This window comes from Bos javanicus, chromosome 19 (assembly GCF_032452875.1).
Source record: "Bos javanicus breed banteng chromosome 19, ARS-OSU_banteng_1.0, whole genome shotgun sequence".
NCBI lineage: Eukaryota > Metazoa > Chordata > Mammalia > Artiodactyla > Bovidae > Bos > Bos javanicus.
Window position 1 is genome coordinate 59,336,930 of NC_083886.1, and position 15,548 is coordinate 59,352,477.

General features: G+C 58.5%; 1 protein-coding gene across 2 annotated transcripts in view; it reads left to right on the forward strand.

Annotated features, from left to right (window-relative positions):
• The first annotated feature begins 4,196 nt into the window (after positions 1-4,196).
• Positions 4,197-15,548, forward strand: part of SDK2 (sidekick cell adhesion molecule 2) — a 264,287-nt gene continuing 252,935 nt past the window's right edge. For both annotated transcript variants that reach the window (XM_061392947.1, XM_061392949.1), the window contains exon 1: positions 4,197-4,577. In XM_061392947.1, coding sequence (XP_061248931.1) covers positions 4,514-4,577 — 64 coding nt within the window. In that variant the 5' untranslated portion in view covers positions 4,197-4,513. The remainder of the gene's footprint in view (positions 4,578-15,548) is intronic.

Below are 15,548 nucleotides of genomic sequence, written 5' to 3' on the forward strand. Positions count from 1 at the left end.
CTTCTGGTCTCTCTTTCTTCTTCCTTCTAGATGGCCTGTGTTCTAAGTTGCTCAGTCGTGTCTGACTCTTTGTAGCCCGCCAGGCTCCTCTGTCCATGGGATTCTCCAAGCAAGAACACTGGAGTGAGTTGCCATGCCCTCCTCCAGGGGATCTTCCTGACCCAGGGATTGAACCCGCATCTCTTACATCCTGCTCTTTACCACTAGCGCCCCCTGGGAAGCCCTCCTTCTAGATGGAGTCCTGTCTAGTCCTTTCCTCTCCTCTTGAGGCTCACTCTTCTACCTCTCATCCTCAGCAAACTAACCCCTGGAGAGGGCTTCCCAGCTGCGGGTGGCCCCTGGAGCACCTTGGGAAGCAGGGATGAGGGAGTGGGGACAGGGAGAGGGCATACGTGTCTACCTCTGCAGGATCACTGCCTCCCGCCTGGTCCCTGCGGGTGGAGGATTTGCCTGGCCCTGCAAAAGAACACTCTGTTCTCGTTGTTGTTACATTTGGGATAATAGAAAATAAGAAAAAAAAAAAAACTATAATAATCTTATTGAAGAGCTGACCCAGCCTACCCTTTGGTTTCTGTGTGTACGATGAGGCGGAAGACAGGCTGGAGGTTGAGGGGTGGTGGGGCGGATCTTAGCCTTCTGTGAGATTGAACAGCTCCATCTGACCATCCTGGGCTTGGTCTCCCCGCTCTTGGCTGGCACACGGTGTAATTCACCTCCCACACCGAAGGCTCCTTGGCCAAGTTCTGCAGTAATGCTCATGCACGGGCTGGGATGTGTGGGATGGGAGAAAGCGTGGTCCTGTTTGGGGCCCTTGCAAAGGTTTTTCTACAAGAAGGATGACGTTTTAAACACACAGCATCCACCTGGATGGTGGATGGGGAATGGGAGAGGGGGCGGGGGCAGCGGGGTGACCCCGGCCTTTCCTTCTCATTTGAAATGAATTGTGCTCAACTCAGTGGCTGTGCCCACCCGCCACCTCGAATTTACAGACTGGAATGGATGGGGAGAGCGTCGCCAAGAAAGAGCCTTCTGCGGGCCTGCCTGCTCTGGGGATGTAGGGAGGTGGGATATAAATGAGGGGAAAGCCCCAGATCCTGTGCCACCGAGCTTTCCGGGAGAGCTGTACCCACAGACTCAAAAGGGGCCAGGGAGGCAGCAGAGAGCCTGGGACAGCCACGCGGCCCCTCCTGATGGGGTCCCCACTGTAACTGCACCGCTTGCAACCTCTAATTACACCGCTGCTGGCAAGAATGAGGTCATGGTGTCTGCAAGTGACTTTCTGCGTAACTAGCCCCTCTCACCGCAGCGGGCTCCCTGCTCAGCCTCCTCCTGGGCCAGGGAAACTCTCAGAAGCAAAATCAGTTCCCTTCCTGTCTGTGTGCACACAGGCCGAGGCGGGAGACAGCCTCAGATGGACGGACACAAAGGTTTGCTGCAAGGGTACCGTCCTCTTCGCTCTCTAACAAGCAGGCACGCCTGGAGGCTTCCGACACAGAAGGACGCCTCCTCCACCACCAGCCGCCACCGGTTCAGGCCCGGCCCTGGCCCGTGGGGATTAAAATCCCAGAAGAAGGTGCGTGGGGCTACACACAGTTGTGCAACCATGTCTCTTTCGACAAAGAAATAAACGCTGTTCAGAGCTCCTAGGAGCATCTGGTTCAGACTCCTGGCAGCTGAAGTCTGGGACTGGACCCGAGGAAGGTGGCCGTCCGGGTGGATGGGAGCACCCACTCTCAGAGAACCGAGAGCAGCCTTTCTGCTGGTCCTTCGCTGGCTGAGCAGCAGAGGTTTCTGCGAATCCGGCTCTCAGGCCCCCTCTGTGAGCAGAAAGTGTAACAGCATCATGTGGACAGCTGTTCTCCGAGGTCTGGGAAGGGCCTGAGCCCCAGGACGGGGCGGTGAGCACAGGCAGGCGTGTGCGAGGCCCCAGCTGGTCATCCCCAAGCAGCCAGCAATGATGCGGCCAGTAAGACGAAGGCGGGCTGGCCACACCTAGGCCACCTACCCTTCGAAGCTTCCCCCCTTTACTCGTCAGCCAGTCAGAAGGACTTCAGCCTGGGATGAAGCACAGGCTTCCATGGGGGGCGGAAAGTCATGAAATAGTGTTTGATTAGGCAATGGAAGCACGTGGGTAAAGCAGGCTGGCTTCTCAGCCGCTATCAGAGGAGGCCCAGGGTTCTTTTTCCGAGGCAGGTGAGACGGGAATATAAAAGTGATGAAAGCTTGGCAGGGCTGTGTCTGCTCCACAGCAATCAGAAAGGATGCCCTCTGGGGTGGAAAGGGCCGCCAGGGAGACAGAGGACAAAAGTGCGGTGCCCGCAGGTGGCATCTCCGCGGCTCTTTGCTCTCAGCGGAAACACCAAGGGGACAGGGAGACGCCACGCGGCTCCGCCACTGCAGCACCAGCAACACGACAGGGAAATGTTTTCCTTTCTTTTAAAATCAGGAGAAACCAATGAACTTTCAGGTTGAAGAAAATGGTTTCAATATGTAATATTAATATATTCGTTTCTGTGCCAAAACAGTCATAAATATTATTTTCAACATACACAGATGGGTATTTTCATGGAGGAAGGGGTCTCTGGAAGCAAGGCTGTCTAGTACCCAGGACTGTGTAACTGAGTCCTGGAATCCAGTGCTGGGCGTCTGCCTCAGGAATGCTGGGCTCAGTTCCTGAGTTCAGCTGACTTCTCTGGTCCATCACGAAGGAAACCTCCGAGCTTCCTTTTTATAGCTTCTTCTCTAATTTACCGTTCTTCTACTCTTTGCAAGAAAGCTCAAAAGGAAAAAAAAAATTTTTTTTTTTTTACGAAGAAACAAAGGATGCAAGCGCCTTGGCACCAACTTCACTTTCTGGGCCATCTGTAAGTCCCCTGCCTCTCTTTCGTCTTGCTCTCCGGCCTGAGCGGTTTCAGACTTTTGAAAGCCTGACCTGGGAAGGGGAAACTGAAATCAACCAGTTGACCGAACCCCCGTTCCCGGCTCTCCGTCCACCCGTGTTACTCAGCGTCCGGGAAGGGTGTCAGGGTTCCCAGCTGGGAAGAGAGGCCGAATGAGACCTCTGAGATGGGGGTACCGGTTCGAGGCTGGAAGAGACCCCAGGGGCTCTGAGCGCATCCCGCCTGGCTAAGGTTCCAGGTTTCCACTGCTGCCCTCCGGCGGGTCCCGGAGACGCTGGGCGCCCGCGGCCGCGCAAACGGCTCGCGTTTCCGCGGGGCTCGCTCCCGGGCCTGGCTCGGGGCCGCCGCCGCCGCCCCCCCTCCCCGCGCGCAGGCTGCTCTCCAGTCGCGGCCACGGGGTAGCGCTCGGCCCCCCTCGCCGCGTCTCCGCCTCCGCCTCCGCCGCGCTCGTCCCCGGCTCGCGCTGCCCCCGCAGCTCCCGCTCGGCGCAGGCAGGAGCGGCTCTCCGGACGCCGAGCCCGAGAAGCCGAGGGCGGCGGGTTCAGCCAGCGAGCGGCCGAGGCGGGCGGCGGCGGCGGCGGCGCGGCCGAGGCGCTGAGGCGGGCGCGGCGGCGGCCGCTGCTTCTCCGGCCCCGGCGGTCGGCGCGCGCCGGACGTCCGAGGAGGCGCCGCGCCCACGGAGCCGGGGGCCGCCCGCCGGGCTCTCCGCGCGTCTCGCCGAGAGCTCCGGCCGGGGCGCGGCGGAGGGCAGAGCCGCTGAGCTCCAGCCTCCGGCCGGCAGGAGCCTCCGCGCCCGGGCGCCGGCCACCAGCCGGGATCGCCGAGCCCAGCAGCCGTCCCCGCCGCCCCGCAGCCGGCGCGGACATGGGCGCGCGGGGCGGCGCGCAGGGCCGCGGGACCCGCAAAGTTTGCTAGCCCGCTGGGCGCGGAGCCGAGGGCGCGCCCGGGTCGGGCGGCCCCGAGAGGGACCGAGAGTCCCCGGACTGGACGCCGGGGCGGTGGAGCCAAGAGGGGTGGCTCGGCCCCGCCAGATGCCGGCTGCAAAGTTAGAGAGAAGAAAACTTCAGCCCCAGGGAGGTTCGGACCGCTACGCTCGCTGTGCCCCCCGAACCCCGCGCCCCTGAAAGAAGCCCCGCAGCCGCGTCCACCGCCGCGCTCGCCTCCCGCCCGGCCCCGGCGGCCCGGCGCCCGGATCAGCGGTGACTGCGTCCGCGCCGAGCACCCAACCAGGGGGCGGGGAGGGGGCGGGGGGCGGGCAACGTGGCCACCGGAGGAAGTTTCCCGAAGTTGTCGGTTTATTCAGGAGACCAGCCCGCGACCCGGCCGGATCGCCGAGGCGGCCCTGCGCGGGAGAAGTCGGAGTTGGGGTGCTCAGGGGGGAGGCGCCCCGAGACCGAGAGCGGCCTCTCCTCCGTTTCATTGCTCGCCCCTCGCCTTCCCGGCGCGCCACCGGGGATCGGACTTGGACTGAAGAAGAGAAGGAACGGTCGGGGTCGCCAGCAACGCCCCTCCCGGGTGAATACCGCTCCGGGTCGGAGCCGCGGGGGACCGAACCCCATCAGGATTATAAAACAGTACGGAAGAGACCCCCTCCGAAAACAAGGCTGGTCACCATGTGGGAACTGCTCATCTGGACGCTGGTGGCCCTGCACCGGATCTGCGCGACCGGAGCCCAAGGTATGGGGGGTCACCCCCACGTGGGGTGGGGGAGAGGGGGCGGGGGGCGGGAGCCGGCTGGCCTCACGACGGCCTCCGGGACTCCGGTCTTGCCCGGGGCAGAGCCCTCTCCCGGGAGTTTCAGGATCCGTTCCCCGAGTTTGGGAGCTCTTTTTCGGGGCATGGGGCGGTCTTGTTGAGACTTGTGGCTTCCGAATGAGGGAAGATGGGGGTCCGTGCAAGGAGGCGTCGCCCGTGGAGGCTGAGAAGAGCCTTAGAGGAGTGGGTGGGGGTCGCTACCCACCCCCGCCCGCTGCGAGCGCCCTCGGGCTAGCGTGGGAGGGGCGGCCCTTCCTTGGGGGGCTCAGCGCCCGGCGGCACCCAGCGGCTGAGGCGGCTCCTGGGCCCCGGCTCGGAGTCCGCGGGGACCGGCGAGGCCCCGCCGGGCACGCGTTGGCCACCCCAGGGCAAGAGAGGGAGCCTGCAGGGCGGCTGAAAAGAGCCAGAGCAGAGTGCGGGGTGCCGGCTTGGGCGCCGCGGGAGGGCAGTTGGGGGCCTGCACGTCCCGGAGCCCGCGCCCGGCTGCCTGGCCGGCCGCCGGGGCCAGGGGTGCTTCGGGGTGCGCGCCGGAGCCGAGGTCGCGAGCTCAGCCCGGGACCCACCGGGGGGCGGTGCCCTGGGCGGTCTGAGGCCGTCTCCCCTTCCGCCCTCCCCAGACACACACTCAGCATCCTGCCTGTGCCGCCCAGTCGTGTCTGCAGCCGCCGCTCTGACCTGTAGCTGCCGGGAGCGGCCTCCCGGTGGAGAGGGGGCCGGCGGCTTTGGGGGTGGGGTTGTCGGGCCGAGGAGGAGGCGTGATCCGCCCTGCCCCCCTCCGGAGGGCGGGTACCCAGACACCCCCGAACCCCCCGCAGGTCCCCGCGGGGGAGGGCGGCTGCGCCAGTGCTTCTTGCCTTTGGTGTTGGCGGATCCAGACCGCGGTGCCCGCGGTGTCCGAGCGGCGCCTGCTGGGGGCGGAGAGAGACGAAGCCTGGACTGAGCTCAGGACTCCCTCCCCGGGCTTGGCCTTGCCTCCTTCAGGCTCGGGAGGGGATCTGGACCCGCCGCTGGGGGTACAGGGCGGGGAGGGGGAGGGCTCCGGTCTGCGAAGGCTCCAACCTCGAAAGGGCCCCACCCCATCTCTGGGGTCCCAGAACGGCAGGGAAGAAGGGACCCCCATTCTCCCAGTGTCAGGCGCTCCAGAGAGCTGAGATCAAAGAGATTAAAAATAATCAGCCCTCACTCAAGGGTTGAGGGGAGGATTTTACAGCGTAATTTATGTTAAAGCACTTAGAAATTTTGTAATGGGGCCCTGCAAATGTAAAGTAATAAAAGTTATTATTATTTTTACGATCATCGTAAAATCTTCCAGCAGGCAGGGACTTCAGAGGTCGTATTGTTCTAGTAGCCATTTAACAGATGGGAAGACTGAGGTCTGGGACCTTAGGTGACTCGCCCCAAGCCACTGGGGGCAGGAGTCAGAACCCAGACCAGGTGAGTTCTAAGCCCCTCTCCCCCTTCAACGAGGACCATCTGCAGCTGAGGTGGACCCTAGGACAGGGTCCCTCTTCTGAGGGCCCGGGGGAGGATGGTGAGGCTGACAGGACAGGAACAGGTCCGTATGCCTTAGGACACATCCCAGCTCTGCTCTGAGACGCCCGTGGGGTTACTAGCTGAAAGCCAGGACACAGGGAGGACTCTGTCTGGATGCTTCCAACTTAATTACTGTACAGACTCCAGTAACCCCACGGTGTCCCTGGGCAGCTGGCTCGCTAGCTCTTGTCCCACCCAGGACCCGGCTTGTCAAGAGTCCCCAGGGCACCTGAAGCCTCTCCTTGCACGTCACTGAGTCGTTTCCACGTCCCACCTCCACACGTGGCCCAGCCCCACCTAAGGCCAAGCGCCCTCGCATCCGCCCTGCTGAAGGCCAGGCCGCCTTGTGTCCCGTGCTTCCGATGGGAGGGGCTCGCCTGTCAGAAGCAGTTAAGGTCTCTCTGATTGATTCACTCCCTCTCCCGCTTCTCTTGTTTGCTGCCCGCCTGAGTGTGGCTGCCCAGGCCCCCGCAGTGCCGTTCCTACTCTCTGGCCCCCAGAGAGTGTTTCCAGCCTCCACCGGGTCCTCTGCTTCCATTGTCGCCTGGGCGGCAGGCTGTGCAGGGCATTGTGGGGAAACCTGGCCTCGGCCCAGGTCTGGGGGCTCTGTTGCCTCGTGTGTCGGGTTAGGAGGGTCAGGCATGGAGCTCCAGGGTCGCTTCTTATCTGCTCTGGGGTTCGGAGTTTCTCCTTTGCCTCTCTTCTCTGTGCTGTTAACCCTTTGGGGGTAGCCGCCTGGAGAATTCCCATGGAAAGAGGAGCCTGGCGGGCTGCAGTCCGTGGAGTTGCAGAGACTCGGACACGACTGAGCGACTAAGTACATTAAAAGCCTCTGGCCCTGTCTGTCACTTTTGAGCCCATGAACCCCATTCTTCAGTCGGGATATAGAGGGGAACCAAGCAGTATTCCTCTCTGGGGACAAACCTCACACTGGCCAGTGCCAGACTTTATCTCCACTGAGCCTAGTTGTTTTTTTCAGGTCCTGGCAACGTTACCTGTTTATACTGAAAGCTACCATTTGACCATTTCCCCTGAAACTCAGTGTCACAAGGGTCCCGTGTATTTCCCAAACTAAGTGCAGTGATGTGTAAAAAGACCTGAGTCCATAAGAGGGAGCCAGGCATCCTGGGGGCGCCCAGCAAGAGCCTGGTACATAGAAGGTCCTTGTGGTTGTTGCTGTTCAGACTCTCAGTTGAGTCCGACTCTTTTGCGACCCCAAGGACTGCGGCCGGCCAGGTTCCTCTGTCCACGGGATTCTCCAGGCAAGAACACTAGAGTGGGTTGCTGTTTCTTCCTCCAGGAGATCTTCCTAACCCAGGGATTGAACCCACATGTCCTGCATTAGAGATGGGTTCTTTACCACTGAGTCACCTGGAAAGCCCTAGAAGGTGCTTAGTAAAGGGTGATTGTTATTGTTATCATGATTGTTTTTACTCTAAGCCAAGGGACCACGCGGAGAAGGCAATGGCAACCCACTCCAGTATTCTTGCCTGGAGAATCCCAGGGATGGGGGAGCCTGGTGGGCTGCCGTCTGTGGAGTTGCACAGAGTCAGACATGACTGAAGCGTCTTAGCAGCAGCAGCAGCAAGCGACCATGAGGAGTAGGTTCCTGGCCATCCACCGAAAAGGCCTTGAATACCTTTCCGTCACCCAAGACCCTTCCTTGACTCCACTCTGTGGCCACATCACCGTGACTCAAAGTGGCCTTCTGGCAGTGCTGGTCCGGACTCCCAGGCTCTCGCATTGGAGGGTGGGTGCATCTTAAGCACCCGGCAAGATGTATCATGTGCCTCGAAGACTTGACCACTGCTACTGGAACATCCCGGGGAGGCCCGGAGGCTGGAAGCTGCAGCCCGGCCAGCTGGCCCAGAAGGTGCACGGAGGGGAGTCTGAGCTGAGGGAACCAGGCAGTGGAGGATCGGGAGGTCCAGCAGCCCTGGAGGCTCCTGGAGGCTCTGGAGGGAGAAAGTTTAGTGCTAGGAGGTAATCACAATGAAAGCCCAACAGCACTCAAGGGAACGGGATGAAAGTTTAATTACATGGTGTGGCTAAGCTGTAATTATTAATTACTGACAGCAAAAAATAACTTATTGATCAGGGCGCCTTACTAATTACCACGAGGCCGAGTGGCGTGCTTGCCTGGGGCTCAGCTGACGTGTGTCAGGAGGCCCACATGATGGTGGGCCTGGTCGGGGGGTGGCAGTGTTCCCCTCCTTCCCTTCTCCCACGGCCAGAAAGATGGCTCTCCGCCCCGCACAGCCCTCGCCGTCGCCCTCTGCGCCCCCGGGCTTCGGCTGGGCATTTCTGGCTGTGGTTGACACAGTTTGGTGCTTTGGCTTGGCCAGAGAAGCCTCGCCCCCACCTGGGACGGACAGACTCAGGACCCCCACCCAGAGAACCGAGTCGTGCTGGCAGCCTGATACCTGCCTCCGAAAAGCTCCCTTTCATGCATTTGTATAGCAAATATTTATCGACCGCCTCTCCTTTATGTCCTCTGCTGGAAGGCCAAAATAGGGGCCAGCAACCTTGTTCCATCAAGAAAGGGAGGCTGGGAAAGAGGCCAAGTCCTTTACAGCAGTTCTCTGTTTAAACAGTGCCTGAAGGGCTGACTTTAAAATAATGTGTTAAACTGCATATTGGTATGCATTCGATCTTGTACCACGGAACGCAGTTGGGCTGTAAGCTCAACAGTAATAGTGAACTTGTTCTTCGTCCTTGGGACTTACATGGATCGGTTCGTCTGACTTGAAACACGAAAATCCTTCCAGTGCTGACCCCACCCTGTCCACAAGCCTGGGGCAAGTGGCCATGTGATCTCTACTTGCATACCCCTGGCAACAGGGGCCTCACTACATTACAAAACAAGCCGGTTGTTAGACAGCTGTGCTTTGTGTTGGTGAGCCTTCCCGGGGCTGGTTTTCCTAGCCCTTGCAGGAATCCTCTGATTGACTGGAACCACCCCCTTTCCTTCCCCTCCTCCCCACTCCCTCTGACTCCAGGCCCCTTAGGGAGTTGGAAAACTGAGCTGGAATTGACACTGGGTGTTAGGGTGCTGCCTGTGGGATTTCCACCCTGGCCCCGCCTGGAGCGTGTTGCCGCAGACAGCCCTGAGGCTGGGGGAATGAGTCATCATAAATTTGGGGCCTTGGGATGCCAATAGCAACAAGTGGGCCAGCGGCGGCCCCGAAGCCTGTAATGGAAAGGAAAACGAGCCTGGTTGCTGAGACATCCCAGCCTTTCCTCAGCCTCCCACCCACTTCTGTCCACTGGGGGCGGAAGGAGGGGCCAGTGAGCCAGGCTGGTGAGTGAGGCTGAGCAAGAGACCTCCAGGGCTGCTCAGGGTCCCGGGGCAAAGCGAGGCAGGGGCTGCCCATCTTGTCTCATCCGGTTCCCTGAGCCAGGGGTACGGAGTTTCAAGTGCGCAGCAAAGTGGTTCAGTTACACATCTACGTGTATCTGTTCTTTTTCAAATTCTTTTCCCATTTCGGTTGTTACCTGATGTTGAGCAGAGTTCCCTGTGCTACACAATAGGTCCTTGTTGGTTATCCTTTTTTGTTGTTGTTTTAAAGTCTTTCTTGAATTTGTTACAATATTGCTTCTGGGTTTTTCTGGTTTTGGTTTTTTTTTTAATGTTCTGGTTTTTTGGCCTTGAGGCATGTGGGATCTTACTTCCCTGACCAGGAATCAAACCTGCATCCCTTGCCTAAGAAGGCAAATTCTTAACCACTGGACCAGTAAGGAGGTCCCGGTTATCCGTTTTAAATACAGCAGTGTGTACATGTCCATCGAGAATATTGTTTCTCTTGAGCCAGGAGCTCGTGCTCAGACTTCCTCGCCCCTCTTCCCAGCTCTTCCCACCTCTGGCCCTGCAGGTACAGCTGCCTGTAGCATCCTGCCCTCTGGGTTGGGTCCTTGCTGAATCCCTGTCATCCAAACTCCATCTTTCTATAGGGAGGCTATTGGCAGGACTGGTAGGAGGCTTGGGTAATGCCCATCCAGGCGTGGAGGCACCTTTTGAAATACAGGAGAGGGGAAGACTTGCATCTGCATTAAATGCTCTAGTCGGGCTCACTTCCCCTTGCAGCCCATCGGCCAGAGCTGATCACGTGGTCCCCACCCAGTGGTCCTTTCCAGGCAAGGAGCTGGGGAGTGCAGGCTTCCCTGTGGTGGAAAAAGAGCATCTCAGCGCGCTCTGGTGATGCTGACCCTTCCTCACAACCGCAGGGTTGACACTGGTCTCCAGAAGGGCATTTCATGCAGAGCAGTCACTTAACCCAAGACAGGGCCATCCCTCAGGCACCCCCCTGAGCCGCCCCTAGCCAGTGCTGTTTCTTCCCTGCCTTTTGAGCTGTTTTTTTTCCTTATGCTGTTGAGAGGTGGCGTGTAGAGTGGCCAGTGGCTTGGAACTGGGCCAGCCTGGGTTCCAGCTCTGCCACTTCGGGTTAGTCTCTGCCACTTTGCGTTCCATCACTTGGACGCTCAAGCCCCGTTGGCTTGTTTGTAATACAAGGAGAAGTAAATGAGAGAATACGAGCGGAGCACTCAGCATGGAGCCTGACACATCTCAGGCACTTAATAAGCTAATTTAACTGTGTTTGCACTTCTGCGTTTGCTCTGCTGAAGGGTCTTCAGATTGGACCTCAGGTTGATTTCGTTTCCAGGCTCCCCCCGCCCCTGTGGTACCTTTTCTCCGTATTTCTCCCATGTGTTCCTCTTGCTTCACTTTTGCTTGCTTCTTGCCCAGAGTAGAGCGATTTGGCTGCTCCTTCCCGTCCTAGGTGGGGCGTGGCCCAGTGGTAAAAAATCCGCCTGCCAATGCAGGAGACGTGCATTCAATCCCTGGGTGGGGAAGAGCCCCTGGCGTAGGAAGTGGCGCCACTCCAGTATTCTTGCCTGGGAAATCCCATAGACGGAGGAGCCTGGCGGGTTACAGTCCATGGGGTCGCAAAGAGACGGACACGACTGAGATCCTGAGCACACCCCGTCCTGGGGATGTCCAGAGGCGAAGCCAGCTCACACATGGTGCCCGTTTCTCCACGTCAGGTGTATGCCAATCCTGGCCTGCCTCCACCCTCCTTCACCTCCAGTGTGTGGGTAAACAGTCTCACAGCGATTACCTGCCCAAGGCCCCACAGCTGGGAAGTCAGGATTTGAACCTGGGGCTCTGCGGGGCATCTTTCCACTGCCCGGGTTGGCCTGTGCTTCCATAGCCTCCTTCACTGATGTCTTCCCGATGAGAGGTGCCAGGCCCGTGGTGCTGTTGGCAGGCAGGGTCTGGTCCCAGGGCAGGCGTGGCGTTTGGAAATAGCCCTGGGAGCTCCTCCTCCTGCTCCTGACCCTCCTGGCTCTCACCTCTGCCCTGGTTCCATCAGCTGGCAGAACGTGAGCCTTCAGGAGGGCAGCCCCTTCCGCCCTCGCCTCCTCTCCTGCTTTGGCCTGGCCTCCCTCCTGGGGGGTGGGAGGACCTGGACATGTTAGGGGAGTCTCCTGAGGGGCCCTTGGGTGGTGTTCATGACTGGCTGCCCCGTGGCTGAGCTTCACAGAGTCTTTTAAGCTGAATGGGGGTGGACGAGAGAAGCAATTAAAGTTTGATCCATTTAGGAAGCTATTAGTGACCCAGAGGGGTGATGAAATTTTGATGATGTGATAATCCGAAGAGGAGGAAATATTACTGGCCGCAGTGCAACCCATTCGGGGAGTTCAGCTTCTGGGGTGGACACGGAGACTCTCAGGGGCCTGCTGGAGCCACGACCCCGGATCCCCCACACCTAGACTCCTCTGTGGGAGGGGGCTGAGTTGCCCAGAGTCTGAGCCGTGGCACCTGCCTGCCTGGGCTTGTCCCCAGGTAAGGTAAGCCAGTTCTGAGTCTGGTCCAGGTGTCCTATTTCCTGCTTCGAACCACAAGGGGCGGTTCAGAATGTGCCTCCAGAGGGTCCAGATGGGATAGTGTGGGCCCATAAGGGGCCTGAGACACAGAAGTCTCCCTGAATTCATTTTCCCGTCATTTACTGCTTGGGTGACCCTGGATAAGGTACACAGCCTCCCTGGGCCTCGGTTTTTCCATCTGTCAAGTGGAGATACAGCTGTCCTGAGCTCACTGGGTTGTAACAGGGTTTAATGAGACACGCTAAGCTCTTAGGACAGAGCTCCGTGCGTGGTAAACACCGAGCCAGTTGTACAGCGGTGTCATTATTGGCATCTTGGTGTCAAGAAACAAAGTCACCTTTGGGGCTGCAGTTTATCTTGTGACCTGTCACCAAATACCTCCTCTCCCTTTATTTTTCACAGACCTGCCAGTTAGCATCTCAGCTTCCACTATTAGGGATCTATTTCTTTGGCTGAGACATTCCCCGCCTCCAGCATAAAATGCAGATACACCACATATACACCCAGATATGGAGCTATCGGCTCTTTGGGCCTTGAGGTGGATGTCTTTACGGGATCCTTTCCTAGAAACTCAGTTGTCTGTGGGCGACGCTCACGGCATCTCAGTTTCCTCTTTATCCCAACCTATGAAGGGTGTGGGCCAGAAAGTATTCAGTTACTCACCTTGTTAGCAAGTTCAGAGACATGAAGCCACTTGCCAAGGTCCCTTGACTTGTCCGAAAGAGACAGCGAGGGCGGGTCAACTAACTGCCTCTTAGGTCACAGCTTTTGATCCTGTTGAGACATCCACGTTCGGAACTCGCTCGCCTTGCCGCTCTGCTTGGGGATTAGGGAGCCGTCTTGTGTGACCCCAGGCTCTGCCCCGGCTCGGGTGGGTGCTCTGCCAGGGCACGGGCTGCAGGCTGGCATGGCCTCGCCTGTCTCAGAGAAACTCAGACCTCTTTCTAGAGGCCCCATCTGCTCTCCCATTGGGTTTTTGGGTTTGTTTCTGAGATTTTTCTATGTGGACCATTTTTAAAGTCTTCACTGAACGTGTTACAATATCGCTTCTGTTTTTTATGTTTTGCTTTGGTTTGTTTGACCACGAGGCATGTGGGATCTCAGCTCCCGGACTGGGGATTGAACCCACACCCCCTACACTAGAAGGCAAAGTCTTAACCACTGGACCGCTAGGGAAGCCCTATTCCATGGGGGTCTTAACAGTAGGATCAAAAGGCTGGGACCTCTTGTGTCTCTCCCCCCCGACACACCCTACTGATGGACCTTTGCCCTTGTGGCTTCCTCCACTGGGTACCACCAAGCCCGCCCCAGTCTGCCCTCTGCACAGCTGCAGTCTCCCCTCTCCCCGACCCTGCCCAACACCAGGCCATCAGCGCCCTTCCCTCCTCCCCCCCCCACCCCCACCCCCGGCTGGAATACGTCTTCCCAAATGGCCCTGAGCCACTCAGATGCCGATGGCCTGGATGTCTCATTTGACACTTGGTCTTGTTGATTCTGAATTATCTCTTCATGTGTGTGTGACTGATTTCTTTAATTATAAACTCCTTGAGTTTAGATAATAACCCTTCATCAACAAGGAGCGAGGTGTTAGACATAAATTATTGTTCTCCATTAATGAACTTAACCCCTGGAAGCAGGGGTAACCGTGACGATAGAGACAGAAGAAGGCTTGTGACACCATGCGGCCTCGGAGGCCAGGGTTCATTCTCGCTCGGTCCCTCCTGGCTCCCCGGGTCCTCCGTGGGAAAGCGCGGGGGCATAGGAACAGCATTTCCAAGCTCTCCCCTGAAGGGCTCTAGGGGTGGAGGAGAGTGGACGCGTGCCTTGGGACCGGCTACACCCCCTTTTGCTTTTTTAATACCGGAGAGTTTGCATTCCATTCCTCAGTCTCTCTGAATTCTATTTGAACACACAAAGGGTATTTTAAAGGCCATTGATGTTGCTGGAAGATGTGGTTCGTCTGCCCCCTGGCTTCCTGGAACCCCCGGGGATAGAAGTCAAACTTGGCTTTGAAAAATGTGAATGAGATGATCCCTCTGGTCACAGCGTCTGTTAAGAGTCCAGGATGCCTTACACATATATATTTCAGCCATTTGTGTGAAAGTGTTTCCCTAACGTTGTATCTTATCAATACATACCCACGTCCTAAGATAGTTGTATCCCAGACATAATCAACCCTGGGCCACCATAACCACCCGCCCTGACTGGTCTGGTGCCTCCTGGCTCCCTAGAGGACTCAGCTGTCTTGGGTGCTTGGTGTTTGCCAGGCCCTCCCTTCGCTTCCATACCATCAGGGACCTGTTTCCCGGCCTCTCCCTGGGCCCTCTGGCACCTCCCCCCACCAAAGGCATCAGACATCAGCTCCACCACATAACTGTGACTGAAGAAGAGCTGGGAGCAGGGTGTTCAGTGAAGGCGCAAAGACTCTCCCAGTGAGAGGCACTGGGCTGCAGTAACCGTGCCCCCTGCCCAGGACTCTTCCTTACTCACACGCATACACCTTCCAGGAGAGCCGAGGTCACCAGAAACGGTGCTCTGGCAAAGCAGGGCCTTGGCGGAGTTCCCTGATGACCCAGTGGTTAAGACTCTGCCTATCAACGCAGGGGGCACGGTTTCAATCCCCAGTCCGGGACGATCTCACATGCCAGGGGCAACTCAGCCCATGTGCCACGGCGACTGAACCTGCGCTCTGGAGCCCGCAAGCTGCCGCTGCTGAGCCCGTGTGCACAGGACGGAACCCTGCAAACCCAGAGGCCGTGCTCCCCAACAGGAGAGGTCCCCGTGGCGAGAAGCTTGAGCACCGCAGTGAAGACCCCGCTCGTCGCAACTAGAGAAGGCCCGAGCCAAGAGCAATGAAGACCCAGCGGGCACAAATAAATAAAGGAAATTATGTTTTAAATGCAGGGCCTTAGGGCGATCTGCATCTTGACAGCATCGCCGATGCAGTGGACATGAACTTGGGCAAACTTCAGGAGATAGTGAGGGACAGGGAGGCCTGGCGTGCTGCAGTCCATGGAGTCACAAAGAGTCCGACACAACTGGGCGACTGAACAGCAACAGTATAACCTACATCCCAGCAGCACTCCACGCCCGGCCCCTGCAGCCCCAAATGTTCTAGATCTGTTGCAGTCACTTCCCTCCTTGGTTCCTGGTGAGGCCCTTGGGCTTCTGGGTGCAGAACCCAGAGTATCCATGCACTCCCAGGCTCCCCTGGGGGCAGCCAGCCTTCCCCATCACGGCTGTTTGGCCTCCCTGCCCTGGACTGAAGGAAGGACTCCTGCCCTGAGACCCTACCGGGCACTCACACCTTCCTGCTCCATTGACCTTGAAGTCTCCCCTCCTGGCGGATGCTCACTGACTTGGCCCAGCTCCCGTCGGGCTCAGCCTAGTGGGCTGGGCCTCTCCGTTTGGAAGCCCATCTCCACCGCTGTAGGCAGGGGGGCTGAGCCGGCGGGTAGGCCGGCGCGGGGCCAG